At 41.5% G+C, this 18,980-nt stretch overlaps 1 protein-coding gene across 1 annotated transcript in view; it reads left to right on the forward strand.

The window, feature by feature from the left end:
- Nucleotides 1–18,980, forward strand: part of ACO1 (aconitase 1) — a 68,460-nt gene that overhangs the window by 39,923 nt on the left and 9,557 nt on the right. Inside the window, exons 9-16 of the mRNA XM_049773168.1 lie at nt 3,854–3,954; nt 4,971–5,087; nt 7,257–7,416; nt 9,613–9,748; nt 10,875–10,959; nt 11,906–12,062; nt 14,287–14,411; nt 17,625–17,729. Of these exons, the coding sequence (XP_049629125.1) occupies nt 3,854–3,954; nt 4,971–5,087; nt 7,257–7,416; nt 9,613–9,748; nt 10,875–10,959; nt 11,906–12,062; nt 14,287–14,411; nt 17,625–17,729 (986 nt within the window). The remainder of the gene's footprint in view (nt 1–3,853; nt 3,955–4,970; nt 5,088–7,256; nt 7,417–9,612; nt 9,749–10,874; nt 10,960–11,905; nt 12,063–14,286; nt 14,412–17,624; nt 17,730–18,980) is intronic.

An 18,980-nucleotide genomic window follows, 5' to 3' on the forward strand; every position in this document is an offset into this window, starting at 1 on the left:
GTTATTTTAATAAGTATAATATGGAATGCTGAGCGGGATGGATCTGTGAAGACAGATGTGCAGGTGTGCTCTGCTAATTTGCTGAGACAAGGATTCAGAATTAAGGACCTTGTCTAAAAAGGAATGAAGTACTTGCTGAAAGGTCAAACCAGAATCTTCTTCAGAAATGTCCCTTTGGGAGCAATAATAGATTTGTTGATGGACCTTAATAAGCAATACTGGCAGCAGCTAAAATACTGAACTACGAGCTTTAAACTTAAGTAACCAGAGGCCAAGAGAGCTCAATGGGCTAAAACACATGAGCATGTAGGAAGCTCAGTCTTGATCCCTTGGACGACATATGTTCCACTGAGCACAAAGCCAGGAAAAGACTAAGTGCCACTGGGTGTGGCCACCTAAACAAACAACCCTCCCCTCCAAAAACCCAGAACTGAATAATCAGAAGAGTTATTGACATGTGTAGGATCAAAATGCATTATTGCTTATGTAAGTGCTGAGGAGAGGTTTATATTGGGAGAGGTAGAAAGGGGAGTTTGGGGCCCACACTTTGGTCTTCAGGGGTTAATTCTGGCTCTGCGCTTAGTAATCACTCCTGATGGGCTGAGGTGACCATATGGGATGCCACAGATTGAACCTGGGTCTGTTGTATTGCAAGGCAAGCACCCTTCCATTACTTGGGTTTTAGTTTAGACCAGAAATACAGATTGGGATTTCTTATACTGTTCATGATACATTTTTATACACGCACACATCATTCTATCACTAGAGAGCCTGCTTTTCTCTACCAGTTTCCCAAAGGCCCTTCCAGCCACTCTCTCTTCTCTTTTAAGCTCAGTTCTACAAACAAAATTTCCCAGTGCAATGACCGTTTATTTCCTTACTATGTTTCTTGAAAGCCCACACATGAGAGTTGTGGGGCGTTTTGTTGTTATTTGGTTGGTTGTTTGGTTGGTTTTGGGACCACACCAGGCACTGCTCAGCAGTTTTGAGGTTAAGAGTTATTCCTATTGGTGCTCAGCAGACCCTATGGGGTGCCAGGAACTGAAACTGGGTTGCTGCATGCAAGGCAAGTACCTAACCTCTGTACTATTACTCCTATCCCAAGTTTTTGTTTGTTTGTTTTTTGTTTTTTTGTTTTTTTTTACCACGGAAGTGGTAAGACCTTCACACATATAAAGGTTTAGAGATTGATTTCTTAAATTTCAAAAAATTCTGAAAAAAAATTTGGTACTATTGCTCCAGCCCTGTAAAAAATATTTTTTCAGAACATTCTCCTTTTGTAGGTGTATAAATTTTGAAATTTAATAGTGTGAGGGGCCTGGAGAGATAGCACAGCGGCGTTTGCCTTGCAAGCATCTGATCCAGGACCAAAAGTGGTTGGTTCGAATCCCGGTGTCCCATATGGTCCCCCGTGCCTGCCAGGAGCTATTTCTGAGCAGACAGCCAGGAGTAACCCCTGAGCAACGCCGGGTGTGGCACAAAAAAAAAAATTAATAGTGTGTGTGAGGAACCAGAGTAGTGGCACAGTGGTAGGGCGTTTGCCTTGCACACAGCTAACCTAAGACAGACGGTGGTTCGATCCCCCAAAGTCCCATATGGTCCTCCAAGCCAGGAGCGATTTCTGAGCACATAGCCAGGAGTAACCCCTGTGCGTCACTGAGTGTGGTCCAAAAACAAAAAAAATTAATAGTGTGAATAATTCTGTTAATTCATTAAAAATTAATGAGATAAATAAATTCTATAAATGTACAATATAGTTAGCATGAGGAGATGAGAATTAATAATTTTCTTTTTTTCTTTTTTGTTTTTTGGGTCACACCTGGCAGTGCTCAGGGGTTACTCTTGGCTCTGCGCTCAGAAATCTCTCCTGGCAGGCTTGGGGGACCATATGGAATGCTGGAATTTGAACCACCATCCTTCTGCATGCAAGGCAAATGCCCTACCTCCATGCTATCTCTTCAGCCCAAGAATTAAGAAATTTTTATTTATTTGTTTGGGCTATACCCATTTGATGCTCAGGGGTTACTCCTGGCTAAATGCTCAGAAATTGCTCCTGGCTTGGGGGACCATATGGAATGCCGGGGGATTGAACTGCGGTCCTTTCTTAGCTAGCGCTTGCAAGCCAGATACCTTACCTCTAGCGCCACCTCTTCGGCCCAAATTAAGAATTTTTTTTTTGGGCCACACCCATTTGACGCTCAGGGGTTACTCCTGGCTATGTGCTCAGAAGTTGCTCCTGGCTTGGGGGACCATATGGGACACCGGGGGATCGAACCGCTGTCAGTCCAAGGCTAGCGCAGGCAAGGCAGGCACCTTACCTTTAGCACCACCGCCCGGCCCCAAATTAAGAAATTTTTAAAGGAATATCTGACTAGGCTTATAAAAGTATGAAAGTGTGTTTTATCCTAAGAAGGAAAGTGTTAAAAAATTATAGGTAATGCTGAAGTAAATGCATTAATTAGTAAAAGATTGTGATAAACTATAGATATAATAAAATAGTCGTGAAACTTTCAGTATACATGAAACATTAATTTGTTATTAAAAAACTATAAAATCTCTTAGCACACTAGGACTAGACAGACCTTCCTTAAATTTTGTAAAGGGCATGAGTGAATTCCACATTCGGTGGCAAAATGTTGAGAAGTTTGTTCTTGTCTTTTAAAGTAGCTCCTTTAAAGCTACTTTAAAAACTTGTTTCAAGGCTATTCATTCCCTAAATTGTTGCTTGCCCATGAAGTTCTGTATTGCTCCATCAAATCTGAATAATAATCTAACCCGATAGAATATTCTTGGTGAGATTTTCATTTTGTTAAGTTGTTGGGATTTTGTTTTACTATATCCCACAATTCCCCCGCTGCTCCTCTGGTTTTATAATCTCATAGCCAGTAAATCTTAGGGGCTTTTCTTTGTATGTAAGTTCCTGTTTTTCATCTTGCTGCTTTCAGTATTCTGTCTCTTTGGTTTAGTCATTCTGATCAGAATGAGAATGTGTTGGAATTTTCCTCTTTGGGTTTATTTTTGCTGGGACCCTTCTGGCTTCTTAGATCTGGATGCCTGCACTCTTCAACTCTGAGAAATTCTTATCTATGATTTCTTTAACTAGTGGTTCTTTTCTTGTTCTTCCTCCCTTTGTTCTCTGCATGCTGTTCATTGCTTTTTCAGACTTTAAATCCATTTTCTGTTGTTTTCTAGTGACTTCTTCCATCTCATTTTGGAACTACTTGATCTTTTCATCAGCTGCTCTTACTCTGGTGCTCAGACCTTCTGCTAAGTTTTTTAGATTTCTAACCGTATTCAGTTTCTCCCACATCCACATATATTTTCTCCTCTCTGCACTCTTATTTTCTTGTGCTTTGCCATCATTTCTTTGAGTTCATTAAACATCATCAGCATGGTGTCTCTAGAGTCACTCAGAGATTACAGTTGACTAATACTTCCAGGTTAGTATTTTCATTTAATGAGTTTAGAAGGGTTCTACATGTCTTCTTCATTTTGTTTGCTGCTTTTCCATTGTTCTGAGATGAGTCTGCAGTTAGTCCAGTGAAAGTCTTTGAAGATTAGGCTGTCTTCACCCAGTGACAGGAAGTATAAGTCTGCTCTTTGTGAGGTGTGTGAGAGCAACTGTAAGCTACTGCAGGTCTGGAAATGTGGAGAGGACCTACTGAAAAGATGGCAGAAAGGGATATGCATGGAATCTGTTGGGACCCAACAGGGAAGGAGGGGAATCCACTTTGGTGGATTTGAAAAAGGGCTGAGGGATGTTAGCCAGAAAGTTAATCTCACTGTGGAGGCTTGGAGGAGCAAAAAGAGGTTCTTAATACCTATATTTTATTGCTTCTGAATATTCATTTAGGTCGCGATGAAAAAAAAGTGAACAATATTAAAAAGTATCTTCAAGCTGTGGGAATGTTTCGGGATTTCAGTGACCCCTCTCAAGACCCGGACTTTGCCCAGGTAGGAAAACTCCGTGCATCTTCTTCAAGAAAGATTTCAGGTTTATATGTTTTCTTTTGTTTTCAGTAATGGTGGCAGCAGTGATTTTTGAGGGTGTGAGGGGGCCAACAGGTAGGAAATTTGTTGCCAAGTCATCACACAAAAAATAAGGTGTTGGGCACAGGGGATTAGCCAATATTGGTTGAATACAAAGTGGGTGGGAGGGGTTGCATGTTCAAAAATGATGCTGCTGTATTATTGGAAGCATCTCCTGAGCACATTGAATGTGGCTCCAAAACCAAAACATTACGATTGCCCCCACCCACTCACATGCATAAAGAAAAACCTGGGCAGTAGAAGGCTGAAGAAAATAAGAAATTTAACAACAAAATAATAACATAACTTGTCTTCTTCATGGCCATTAACACTTTATTATTGTAGATGGAGAGAGAATGGAGGATTTCTGTTCTCTGTTCAGTGATAATGAAGGTTATCATTTAGTTCTGATTTATCTGAAGACTTATGTTTATTTTCTGGCTTGTGAACTGAACCTACATTTTTCTCAGCAACCATTGCTGGAGGGTGAATGAAACATGAAGTAAACATGTTCAATTAAACAATTAAGCATTGTTTTGTTTTGGATTACATGGAGAAAAGGAAGCATTTACTTAAATGTAAATTTTCTGACTCTGATAATTTCCAGGCTGTATCCTTTCCAAATCATTGTAGAAAAAGTACAGTGGATTATGTAGTCAATAAAAAAAAAACTCAGAGGCTAACCAAAGCAATAAAAAAAGGTAAAAGGATGTGTGAGCTGATTTAGGAAGATGACCACGTGGAAGGTTCTAGGAGGTGCTCTCTCTGGTCATCCTGAGAAGTGACAAGATTTCTTGCTTCTAAAACCATTAACATCATTGTTCTCGAATGTGGTGGTTGAGTGTGTGGTTTTCTTGTGGTCCTCAAGACCACTGATAGAACTCGTGCTTTTTCTTAGTGAGAACTTAAGTCCTAACGTTGCCTTTCTCTTGGGTGGGCAGGTCGTGGAATTAGATCTAAAAACAGTGGTACCTTGCTGCAGTGGGCCCAAGAGACCTCAGGACAAAGTTGCTGTGTCGGAAATGAAAAAGGACTTTGAGAATTGCCTTGGAGCTAAGGTAAGTGCTCAGTCGGGGCAGAGAGCTGGACCCCTAGTCTCGTTCATGTCTGCTTTCAAAGTGCCCAAAGTTCCCCCCTCCCAATTGGCAATAAACCTTTGCTATGGATGTTTTTCTACATCACAAAGCCAATTAAGCCTCCTTCCCTAGCTAAGATCTAAGCAGTTTCCTTCAAGCATCTAAATACAATCAGAACATGTTCTTGAAAGCATATCGCCTTTTGCCAGGTCTCTCACCACAGTGTTCTCTCAACGCACCTCAGCCTTCCCAGCCTTTGTACTTTGTTCATGCCTTTCCTTGCTTTCCCTTCTACCTGTGCTCCCTCATCTGTTACCTCTCCAATGGGATCTTTAATTCCAGAACAGGAAGTTACATTTGTAGGGCTGGAGAGATAGCACAATGGTAGGGCATTTGCCTTGCATGCAGCAACCCAGGACGGACAGTGCTTCAAATTCCGGCATCCCATATGGTCCCCTGAGTCTGCCAGGAGTGATTTCTGAGTGCAGAGCCAGGAGTAACCCCTGAGCACCGCTGGCTGTGACTCAAAAACTGGAAGAAAAAAAAATAGGAAAGTTACGTTTGCCTAATTGGAATCTTCATAGCACTGGGTCTGGAATCCTTGGATGACATCCCATCTTATTATATAACGCTTCTTTATTTGCCTATCTGATTTTCCTTACTGAACAATACATTTGAAGAAAGGCATTATGTCAGAATCTCTTTTGGACCTCTTAAAATTACTAGCATAACATTTAGTTTGCAGTGGTTTTTCAAAGAACATTTTCCTAATGAGTGAATGAATGAAACTATGTGTTGGGTTTCATCCTTAGGACACCAGTGTTACACCAAATGTTCAGCTGTACATAGACCTCAGACATCCTGCTATTTGGCACCAGACCATTGCAATAAAGCATGTACTACAGTAAAGTTAGTCATTACAGTTTTTGGTATCTTAGGGCATATAAAACTTAAGATTACAATGTTCTGTACTCTACTAGGTATGCAATACCACACTTAATTATGTCTTAAAATGTACATACCTTAATTAAGGAATACTTTGTGGCTAAAATTACTAACCATCGTCTGAGTCTTTAGCCATCTTTATAATAGCTGGTATAAGGTCTTGTAAAAAAAAAAAATGAATGGGGCCAGAGAGATAGCACAGTGGTAGGGCGTTTGCCTTGCACACAGCCAACCCAGATGGTCTTCAGTTCAATTTTCGGCATCCAATATGATTCCCCGAGCCTGCCAGGAGTGATTTCTGTCAGCAGAGCCAAAAGTAATCCCTGAGCGCTACCATGTGTGACCCACCCCCCCCCCCAAAAAAAAAAACCCAACCAAATAAAGGGCCAGAGCGATAGCACAGTAGTAGGACATTTGCCTTGCACACCACTGACCCAGGACATGGCCTAACTGGGTTTAGTTCCTGGCATCCCAGATGGTCCCCCATGCCCACCAGATCCAGGAGTGACCCCTAAGCATTACTGGTATGGCCTAAAAACAAACAAAAAAACAGAGAAACAGAATGAGTTTATTCCTGTGCTTTGTTGTTTTTTTTTTCTTAATCATTTTATATTGAGTCAGGCCAAAAATGCCACTTTTAGGGCCAGAATGATAGCACAGAAGGGCGTTTGCCTTGCATGCGGCCAATCCAGGACAGATCTGGTTTTGATTCCTGGCATCCTATATAGTTTCCCAAGCCAGGAGCGATTTCTAAGTGCATAGCCAGTAGTAACCCCTCAGTGTCACTGGGTGTGGCCCCAAAAAACAAACCAAAAAATGGCACTTTCCCCCCTAAATCTCAGTTAAATCAAATCAGTGACCTGTCTATCTGTCAAAGTACTAAAATGTCATTGACTGCTATCTAAACTAACTTTGAACTGAATCTATATATTTAGCTTGAGTTGGAAAGGAATTAACTGCTAATAAGTTGAAGGCTAGGTAAGATTGAAAAGTCATAACTGAATATTTCGAGTGAATAATGAAACCTTTGATTTTTCTGTGGTATCTTAGTTTACTGAGATAATTGTGCCCTTAAATTTATAGTTAGCATAATATTTCTTCTCTTAAATGAGAACTTAGGACTGTATATGTAATGTGTGTATGTTTATATATGTATATATATATATATACACATATATGCACATTTTTTGTTCCCTCTTTTTTTAGCAAGGCTTTAAAGGATTCCAGGTTGCTCCCAACCATCACAGCAACCGAAAGACTTTCATCTATAATAACAGTGAATTCACCCTTGCTCATGGTTCAGTGGTGATTGCTGCCATTACTAGCTGCACAAACACCAGCAATCCTTCCGTGATGTTAGGGGCAGGTAAGTAACGTCCTCGGAGTCAAGTAGGTGAAAATTCCCAACATATGAGTGGGGGTTTAACCAGGTTCTACAAGAAGTTCTTTGAGAAAGGAATTAGACAGTTTCCAGTAGAAATAAACCTGAGGCATGACCAATAGAACTGGAAAATGGGGGTGGGGGATGGGAGAGAAGGCACCATAGGGTAATGGTGAAGGCATCTTGAAACACTGCTGGAGGGAGGGCTTGGAGTGGCGACTTTGCAGTTATAAGCAACGATTTTAATAGTATTCTTTCTGATAGGCAATTTAAAAAATTATGTTTAAAATTACAAAATAATACATAAATGAATAAATGAGTTCCCTGAACTTTGACTTTTCCATCAGGAAATGCTTCCAAAGCCAAGTGTTCCAAGTTGAATACATGATGCATGCTAGTCTTTGTTTATATAAGTAACACAGAATGAAGAAAGCAAGAAGATGAATTAGTGACTAAGTCTAGAATTTTAGAAGAAAAACTATCTGTTTTCATGTTAGACCATTCTTTGTGAATTCCCTGAAAGTGACTTTTGTACAGTGGAATTTGAGTCTGATTAGATGCTTTGACAAGGGCATCAGAATGAGGGGATAGGGGCCAGAGAGATAGCATGGAGGTAAGGTGTTTGTTTGCCTTTCATGCAGAAGGTTGGTGGTTCGAATCCCAGCATCCCACATGGTCCCTCGAGCCTGCCAGGAGTGATTTATGAGCATTGAGCAAGGAGTAACCCCCTGAGTGCTGCCAGGTGTGACCCAAAAACAAAAACAAAAACAAAAAAAAGAATGAGGGGATAGGGCACTGATCGATAAAACTCACATTTCTAGATAATATCTATCTAGTTAATATTTATATGCATTTTCTCTAACATAAGGGATCTTTAATTTCTAATTTGTCACTCATTCACAAGAGTTCCTCCTGTGCCATTAGACCAGAAAGCTTCTTTCATTATGAAATGGACAAGAACGTGAATAATATTTTTGTCCAAGAATTCAGCTGTTGCCTTCTAAGATTGCCTTACCTGAAGTAAACCAGTTACTTTCTACAAGTCCCCAGGCTTGTCTGTAGTTCTTTGTCTCTTCCTACCCTCATCTCTCAAGTCTTTCCTAAACCAGACCACCCAATGTTCCTGTGATGGACTCTGTCTGCCAGAAGTTTCATGACTCAGGGGCTCTTGAACTTGCATTTAAAGAAATATCTGAGATGAAAATTTTATTTCTAGACTGATTTATTTAATTTATGAGCCAAAATACAATTTATATGGCTTTTAAAAAGGTTCATTCCATTATAATTTTTATCCAAATCAATTAGAGTTTGGAGCCGGAGCAGTGGTACAGCGGTAGGGGATTTGCCTTGCATGCGGCTGACCTAGGATGGACCGTGGTTGGATCCCAAATAAAATAGAGTTTGAAATCTCACTTTCCCATGGCTGGATCAGGTAGGGTGCTTGCTTGCATACAGCCAATCCAAGTTTGATCCTTAGCATCCCTATATGGTCCCAGGAACTGCTAGGAGTTATCCTGAGCACAGAAACAAGTGTTACCCTCTGAAAATTGCCAAGCTTGGGCAATAGCACAGTAGGTAGAGTGCTTGCCTTGCTCTCAGCTGACCCAGGTTTGATCCCTGGCATCTCATATGGACCCCTGAGCTTGGCTCAAAAAAACCAAAAAAAACCCAACCTCACCTTGATTCCTTTTAGACCTTTCGGCTATGATCAAGTATAAATTGCTCACTTTGGGGGCTGAAGAGATAATATAGCAATTAAGGCACTTACCTTGCCAGTGGCTGACCCAGGTTCAATCCCTGGTATCCCGTATGGTTCCATAAGCCTGTCAAAAATGATTCCTAAGTGCAAAGCCAGGAGTAACCCCTGAACATCTCTGGGTGTGGCCCCAGACCCCCTTCTCCCCAAAAATAAAGAGCTTGACTTGTAACGTGCAAAAAATGTAAACAAAAAATTATCTCTTAAAAAGTGCACCTCTTTCCCTTCCTTTCTGGGGCAGACTTTGTTTCTTTCCTAATTGATCTGAGGCTATCGAGTTTTTGACTTCTAATTGACAGCAGCAGTAGGAAGCACCTCCATAAACAGGTGATGGTACATGTTGCAAACTGAAAGTCAGTGTCTTTCTCGAACCACCTGGTACCCCAAGATGACCGCCCACACCAGATCTGTTCACCACTTTACAGGGTTGCTGGCCAAGAAAGCCGTGGAGGCTGGCCTGAATGTGAAACCATACATCAAAACCAGTCTGTCCCCTGGAAGCGGCGTGGTCACCTACTACCTTCGAGAGAGTGGAGTCATGCCCTACTTGTCTCAGCTTGGGTGAGGGAGCACATTCTACTCTACCAATGCCTTTGCTGTGTTGTATGGCATGCTGGATCCCTAGTCACAGTTCAGAGCTGATGGTGCTATATTCTGTCACTAGGGAATAGATTTCCGCTTCTCCATTCTAGCAAAGTAGCATCCTCCATGACAATTATGCTGTCTATGGATCACACAAGTTGTCCTTGAAAGTCTGTCGGGGCTAGAAAGTGTGTCCTAATGTAGAGCTACTCCAGTCCAAAGGTCGAAAGCATCATCTCAGGGACATAGAGTGAGCTGTGGGCTCTGTAGTGGGGAGTCTGCCCTTGATAATAAACATTATTAAAGCAAGACATTTAATTGTATATCTATTATTTCTGATATCAACTCTTAAAAGTTCTGCATCAGGGGCCAGAGCAATAGTACAGTGGGTAAGGCATTTGCCTTGCTCGGAGATGACCTGGATCGATCCTGGCATCCCATATGATCTCCTGAGCCCATCGGGAGCAATTCCTGAGTGTAGAACCAGGAAGTAGAAGTCTTAAACAAGAACATTAATTTTCAAAGTTAATTATGAAAATAGGGGCTGGAGGGGCCGGAGTGGTGGCACTAGAGGTAAGGTGTCTGCCTTGCAAGTGCTAGCCTAGGACAGACCGTGGTTCAATCCCTCGGTGTCCCATATAGTCCCCCAAACCAGGAGTGATTTCTGAGCATATAGCCAGGAGTAACCCCTGAGCATCAACAGATGTGGCCAAAAAAACCAAACAAACAAAAAAATAGGGGCTGGAGATAGCACAACGGTAGGACATTTGCCTTAAATGCAGCCAACCCAGGATAGACCCCAATTCGATTTCTGACATCCCATATGGTCTGCTGAGTCTGCCAAGAATGACTTGTAATTGTAGAACCATGAGTATCCCCTATGCACCGCCAGGTGTGATTCCCCCCAAAATTATGAAAATAAATTTAATTGAACGTTGTAGAATGAATGAATAATATCTCAAAATACTCCCAAGAATGGCAACTTGATAAAAATAGTGCTGTGTAAGACTTATTTCATATGTTACCACTACCTTTAAACTAGTATTCTCAGGAAATGTTTCCAGCAGACGGACAGAATCATGGAGAATTGATCCTGCTTTTATAGGTTTGATGTGGTGGGCTATGGTTGCATGACCTGCATTGGCAATAGTGGACCCTTACCGGAACCTGTGGTCGAGGCCATCACACAGGTAATTACAGAGGAGCCCATGGGTCTTGCTACTTTTCAGAAGACATATGAACCAAATTATGCTGGTTATATCAAGAAAATCAAGGGCATGGTTGTGGTATTTGGCATTAGGAGAACTTAAGACTATATACCCTTATGCAAGTTAAGAAAGCATCTTTGAGGGTCCAGAACGGTGGCGCAAGCAGTAGGGTGTTTGCCTTGCACGCACATGAACCTAGGACGAACCGTGGTTTGATCCCCTGGCATCCCATATGGTTCCCCAAGCCAGGAGCGATTTCTGAGTGCGTAGCCAGGAGTGACCCCTGAGCGTCACCAGGTGTGGCTCAAGAAGCAAAAAGAAAAAAAAAAGGCATCTTTGGGCCTCAGTATACACAACTAGCCATTACAGCTGATAACAGAACCTGCTTCATAGATGTGAGTAATCATGACAGACTTGCAGAAGTTCTGCTCAATACGTAAGTGGTTGTTTTGACTTTAAAATTCTCCAAAATTATTCATGCTGATTAAAAACTGTTTTAAGGTCAGAGAAGTCTTATCACAAATAAATCTAAACTGCATTGATTTGATTTTGTTTTCTTTTTTTTCCCCTCTCAGAAATTCCACAGTGCTAACCCATACAATGGCTTTGCTTTGTAGAATCTGTGTAAGTTAGTCCAGCTGTCTTTAGCTTTCAAGTTTATTCTTTCCCACCTCCTTCTGGGCCCCAGGCAGAAGAAGAGCCAGAACATTGCTTTCCAACCTATTTCAGAAACCAACCACTTGTCTCTACTTCTGTTGACTCTAGTCTTCAACAGTGCACTTCCCCTTGCCCCAGGGGAAAGGAGCAGGAAAATAGAAGCATAAGGACCTACATCTCCAAGTTGGAGAAACTTTGAAAATGCTCCAGCAGAAGCAATCTAGGCCATTTCTTTCACCTTGTGACCTGTTTTTTCTCTGACCTTTCACAGGGAGACCTTGTAGCAGTTGGAGTACTCTCTGGAAACAGAAATTTTGAAGGTCGTGTGCACCCCAATACCCGGGCCAACTATTTAGCTTCCCCACCCTTAGTAATCGCATATGCAATTGCTGGCACCATTCGGATTGACTTTGAGAAAGAGCCCTTGGGTAAGACTTTATTTGTGTGGTTATATTTTCCCCCAATTAATACAAATGTATAACTGGAAGAAAGTTATTGCTTTTCTTAATACATGAAATTTAGAGGGTGGGCCCGGAGAGATAGCACTGTGGCGTTTGCCTTGCAAGCAGCCGATCCAGGACCAAAGGTGGTTGGTTGGAATCCCGGTGTCCCATATGGTCCCCCGTGCCTGCCAGGAGCTATTTCTGAGCAGACAGCCAGGAGTAACCCCTGAGCACCGCCAGGTGTGGCCCAAAAACCAAAAAAAAAAAAAATTTAGAGGGCAAGAATGAGAATACAACAGGTAGGGCAATTGCTTTGCATATGGCTGACCTGGATTTGATCCACAGCATTCCATATGGTCTGCTGAGCATTGCCAGAAGTGATCCTTGAGTATAGAGCAAGGAGTAAGTCCTGAACATTGCTGGGTGTGAGTCAAAGAAACCCAAAAACAAAAATGAAACTTAGGGGGCCGGAGAGATAGCATGGAGGCAAGGCATTTGCCTTGCATGCAGAAGGACAGTGGTCTGAATCCTGACATCCCATATGGTCCCTGAGCCTGCTAAGAGTGATTTCTGAGCATAGAGCCAGGAGTAACCCCTGAGCGCTGCCGCTGCCTGATGTGATCTTTTAAAAAAAAAAAAAAAAAAAAAAGAAATAAAAAGAGAGGGAGGAAGGGAGGGAGGGAGGGAGGGAGGAAGGGAGGGAGGGAGGGAGGGAGGGAGGAACTTAGTAGGCAAGAGAAATTGCCTAAAGATTATGGCAACATGCTTTACATATGGCCAATCCCTAGTTCAGTCCCCCAAAAAAGAAAGGGAGGGAGGGAGGGAGGGAGGGAGGGAGGGAGGGAGGGAGGGAGGGAAGGAGGGAGGGAGGGAAAGAAATGAAGCTTAGAACTTTGAGACAAAATACAATGGGGCCTGAGCAGTGGTGCAGTAGGGTGTTTGCCTTGTATGCAGCTGACCTAGGACAAACCTCTTGGTTCAATCCCCCGGTGTCCCATATGGTTTTCTCAAACTTGGAGTGATTTCTGAGTGTAGAGCCTTAAGCATCTCCAGGTGTGGCCCAAAAACCAAACCAAAAAAAAAAAGAATACAAGGAGGACTGTTTTTAAAAATTAGTTCTCAGGGTCAGAGTGATAGTAGAGCGGGTAGGGTGCTTGCCTTAGATACAGAAGACCTGGGTTCGATTCCCAATAACTTTATATGTTTCCCGGAGCCTACCAAATGTAATTCCTAAGTGAAGAACCCTGGAGCACCAGCAGGTGTGGCCCCCAAAACAAGCAAGCAATGCACAACTATGACATAGACACATAGTAAACTAAACTTTCCTAAATCTTAATGATTGCTAAGCAAAAGAGCCGCACTCTGACTTCTCCGTCATCTCTTTCCAGTTCCTGCTTTAATGAAGGGTAGCTACTGTGTTAGGTTAAGTATGCATCCCAGAGTGTTTAATCTCTCAAGATTTAAGGCAAATTATGGTGTTTCCTTGTGTCTGGTCTTCTTAGTTTTAGGAAATCATAACTCCAGATGACCCTATTGCATTTAAATGTGCCTACTCACTAAAATGTGTTTAACAAAGACAACGCTTGTCACGCTCCGTGGTCAATCACAGTCATACACAAGGGATGAAAACATTGAATCACCTAACATTGACCTTTTCTGCTGAGGCTAGGCAAGGCAGTCTTCTGCCTGCTCTTTTCAGCTGTAGGACAGTAAACCTGTGACTTTTGGGTGATCTATTTAGGATCCCAGGTTTTGCATCTTTGAACTGTGTGTTGGTGATTTTATTGTAGCAGTGACTTCATGCATGCAAGAGTGCTATGAAGAGCTGTCCAGTCATTATAAACTTGGGGAACCTATGAAGTAGTATTTCATAGCAACCGCACATCATTGAAAAAAAAAGAAAAACACCACTTGAAGCTGGTAACTCTGAATGCAATGTGAACACCTAGGCAATGTATGTTAAGTAAAGTATTTGAACAAAAACACACATATAGCAAGATAAGACAGGGGTGTCCAGGGAAGAGATGTCAAGGTAGAGATGCCAGGAAATCTCAGACCTGTTTCTCCAGAGTCACTAACTGGGTACTAGCTGACTCAGCATTGGCCAACTTTGTAACACAAGAATCGTGGAAAACAAGACTTGACTCTGTGTCTCGATGAAGATGGAATTATGAAATGCAATTTTTCTTATTCAATATTTCCCCCCCAGGTGTAAACGCAAAAGGACAACAAGTTTTTCTGAAAGATATCTGGCCGACAAGAGATGAGATCCAGGCGGTGGAGCGGCAATATGTCATCCCCGGGATGTTTATGGAAGTCTATCAGAAAATAGAGGTACGCTTCCTGCCCAGCCAGCCCACAAGTATCTCTGCACCTCTGCAGACCTTAATGCTAACAAGTATGTCAATTACAAAAAGTAAGAGTTGGGGCCAGAGAGATAGCATGGAGGTAAGGCATCTGCCTTTCGTGCAGAAGGATGGTGGTTTGAATCCTGGCATCCCATATGGTCCCCCGTGCCTGCCAGGGGCAATTTTCTGAGCATGGAGCCAGGAGTAACCCCTGAGCGCTGCCTGGTGTGACCTAACCCTCCCCCCCCCAAAAAAGTAAGAGTTACTTTTACAGGGGACTAAGGAGGTTGGCTTTCAAGTCAGTTTTTTCCTGTGACTCACTTTTTCTTTTCTTTCTTTCTTTTTTATTTTATTTATTTTTTATTGAAACCATTGTGAATTAAAAGTCCTTCATAGTTAGATTTCAGGCATACAGTGAGGGTCATCCCCACACCAGTGTTGACTGTCCTTCACCAAAGTTTCCAGCATGCATTCCATGCCTTTACCTTTAGCCCCCTGGCCTACCAGTGTAATAAGTCAATTTTAAATTTAGATTGTTAAAGCTTGGCTCTCTTGATTCTATTGTCGTTGGCTTTGGTAGGTATTTACTTCTAACCTTTTTTTTTCCTCCACCAATGCACCTGAGACTACTTGGCCCCATTCTTTTTTTTTTTTTTTTTTTCTTTTCTCAATTTGTAGAAAAATGCAGAATTATGAGCTAAAACAAAGTAATTCATGTCCCAAGGTTCTATGAAAAAGGCAGGAGCCCCTATCTAGAAGATACAAATAAAATTAAAAAATTAAAGGGGTGGTGGCAGGGTGTGTGTGTGTGTGTGTGTGTGTTTTGTTTTGTTTTGTTTTGTATAGGTACAGCAAACATTGAGGAAATTAGAAAGGAAATATATCCTTGGCCTAAAAAACCCGAGTCTTCTTCATGATCTCAGGAAAAGTTCACCTCAATCATGATTGTTGCAACAGGCTTCTTTAATTAGAGATCTTGCTTTTTGCACAGATCCTATGTCAAAGCTGGGATGTCATGGAGCATCTTCTGATTCCATCTCATCGTTAAATGGCAAGACAGGGAATCCTGCCCTGAAAGCAAATTGTTACCGTTTCCTTGTTGTCAGGGTATCATATGAACCTACCCTTGAGCAAGTCAGTGCCAGGACAGCATTAGGGCCTCCCCCTGGTGGAAGTTTATTTGGTGCTGGTGCAGAAAACCATGCCAGTTCCAAGAATGGGATCCAGGGTTTGGGGTTGGACAGTTGGTGTCCGATCAACTGAGGCCTAAGTCACTTTTTATTTTACTAGCCCAACACTTTCCAGATAAGGACAAACAAATGGCAGCCTCAGGGAAAAAAGTCTTAATTTTGTATACTTAGATTTATAATATTATTAATGATTTGGTTTCATGCACATAGTGCTTCAACACCACAGCCTCCACCAGATTGTCTGCATCCCTTCACTATTAAATCAAGGTCCCTACCCCAACCCCAGAACCCACCTACCCTCTCTCCCCATCATGATAAGCTCAATTCTATAGACCAGTTCAAAAGTACTGTTGAATGTGTTGTCCAGCTCTCTTAATGCCTCCATTTTCTCAAACACTACGGGGTCCTCAGTCCACTGGCCAAAGACTCCTAATATCACCAGGTTCATGTCTGACATGAAGTGAGTTGGGTAAATATTCCTCTCAGAATTGTTTGGTGCTTTGAAAGAAAAATAAAATGTAGAGTTGCAGGGATAGTACAGCAAGTAGTGAGCTTGCCTTGCACTTAGCTCACCCAGATTCAATTCTTGGCATTCCTTATGATTCCCCAGGTACCTTGAGGAGTGTTCCCTGAGTGCAGAGCTAGGAGTTACACTTGATCATCATCAAGTGTAGCCCCAAAACAAAACCAAAAAAAGTCTTAAAAATAAAGAGGAAAAATGTTGAAAAGAAAAAAACGGCTAACAAAAAGCTTTCTCTGCATCTGGCAGGTAGAGAGAATAAGTACTATATGTATACTGTTATTCCCTTTCCTGCTTCCTTTGTTTAAGGAGACCCAAGGCTGCTGACCAGAAGAGTAAATAGAGAGAATAGGCTGGGACAAGGGATCAAACAGGGCTTATACTCAAGACTGTGGCCTTTCATGCACTGCCTAGTAAGAAGTGACATTTGGTTGCTATCAGATTGAACATGTTTCTTCAGAGGTTGGAAGGAAATAATTTAAGCTAATGTGAATGCATAGCTACCCATATTTTCTCTCCATTGACCTTATTACCTGGAAGTTTGTTTCCCAAAATCCTAAGAGTAAAAAAACATCCCTCTATGCTACTATCTGTATTATCCTCTCTTAAATAAACACATAAATATGTATGCTAGGTATTTTCTGCTGGGTACAAATGACTCCAGGTAAGTTCATCATCTCACGTTTCTGCAACCTAGGAATCAAAGTGCCTCATCTTCATGAATCTCCAAAGTATTTTCTGGGGTTGCAGTTCACCTGAAGGTTTATCTGTAGGTAGGGGAGGAGGTGCAAAGGTATAACTTCTTAGACTACACATGTGTTGCAGAATTTTGTTCCTCAACGCTGTTGGCTTGAGGACTCAGTTCCACTCTGCTTTTAGCTAGAGGAGAGGCCTTTACCAGGCCTTAGTGCCTTGGTCTCTTACAAGCATGTTATTGGTATCTGCAGAGTAAGCAAGTCTAAGAGCCAGAAGGGGTGGGAGGGATTGAAGGGTCCCGTGATAATTTTGGAAATGAATCACTCTGTTCAATTGCACTCAGTTAGACAGGTATCATCACACCTGGAGTGAACACCTAAGGGAGACTTGTGGGAGACTAACACAAAGATTCCTCTCAACTCTGCAGGATTTGAAGTTATGAAAATGGTCTTTATTCATTTAATGAAATTCTTGTGTGATATTCTAATAAGTATGGTTTTGATTGTACTTTTTTTTTTAACTTTTAAAAATTTTTTTTTGGTTTTTGGGTCACACCTTGGGGCACTCAGGGGTTACTCCTGGTTCTGCGCTCAGAAATCGCTCCTGGCAGACACATGTGACCATATAGAATGCTGGGATTCAAACCACCATTCGTCCTGAATCGGCTGCATGCGAGACAAACGGCCTACTACTGTGCTATCTCTTCAGCCCCTGATTGTACTCTTAATAAGTGTATTGGGTTTGCTTTTACCATTTCCTTAGAATGGAATGTAATTCTGTCTTTCTTTTTAAGACTGTGAATGAAAGCTGGAATGCCTTAGCTGCTCCAACAGAGAAGCTGTATTCCTGGAATCCCAAATCTACCTACATTAAATCACCACCATTTTTTGAAAAACTGGTATGATTTTATTCTTTAACAAAGCAAATTCCTTAAAAGGGGTTATTTTCTTATAAAGTATAATTTATCTAGTATCTCCAGGCCTTTACCTTTGTGCTTTCTCTTTCTCTGACTCTCTCTTTGGCATTCTATAAAAATTTGTATTTTTATTTATCCAGAAGATAATAATATAATACTTATTAAGTCTTAAGTTAGTATTCTTATTTTTCTTTTTTTATAAGTATACTAGAGGACTGGAGATAGAACAGCGAGTTTTTATATATATACTACTGGATTGCATTACTAACACTATGTATGATTCTGTGAACATCACCAGCAGTGATCCCTAGGTTTAGATTCAGAAGTAAGCCCTGGGTGTGGTCCAAAACCAAAATTAAAAAATAGGAACTAGAAAGTAGTATTTAAATGCTGAGGATCATATACCCTGGAACTCAAAAACACAATGCAGAAAAGCTCTCTATATTCCTATGTTCATTGCAGCACTATTTATAATAGCCAGAATCTGGAAACAGCCCAAAAAATTATTGACTAACGAAACTGGGGTATATCTACAATGGAATACTATGCAACTGTTAGGAAAAAATGAAGCCATGCAATTTGCTTAAACATGGATGATATGGCAAGTATTATGCTGAGTGAAATGAGTCAGAGGGAAAAGGCACATAGAATAATCTACTCATTTGTGGGATATTAAATAAAAAGATAGTATGATAATAAAAATATCCAGAGATAACAAAGATGAGGGCCAATAGGACGAGTCATAGTGGGAAGCTTGCCACAAAGAGTGGTGAATACAATTAGGGAAGAGAAGGGTCCTCTATGGCAATGATAATTGGAACCAGTCACTCTGGACAGATTTGATCCAAAGTGCCACCTGGTCTCCACCCCAGCCCCCCACCAAGCACTGCCAGGAGAAACAACTGTTGGGTGTGGTCTAAACCCCCACCCCTACTCCCCTCCAGCCCCCTAAAAATATATTGAAAATCAGTAACTGGAAAAAGTCCATCAACTTTTTCTGACTTAATTTTTAGAACAGAATTAGTACATATAATTTATTAATGTAACCATATAAATCTGACATCATGTACTATAGCATTAAGGGTAAGTGGTATTGGTAGTCTTCTTAGGAAGGTCCTCTCACAAAAGGAATGAATTCAGTGCTAAGCAGGTCGAGGCTATGGCCACTGTAGAGACTGTCCTGAGAACTTGTTTGAGCACAAACTAGGCAAATGCTGACTTCTTGTATTCTCT

The sequence above is a fragment of the Suncus etruscus genome, chromosome 1 (assembly GCF_024139225.1).
Source record: "Suncus etruscus isolate mSunEtr1 chromosome 1, mSunEtr1.pri.cur, whole genome shotgun sequence".
NCBI lineage: Eukaryota > Metazoa > Chordata > Mammalia > Eulipotyphla > Soricidae > Suncus > Suncus etruscus.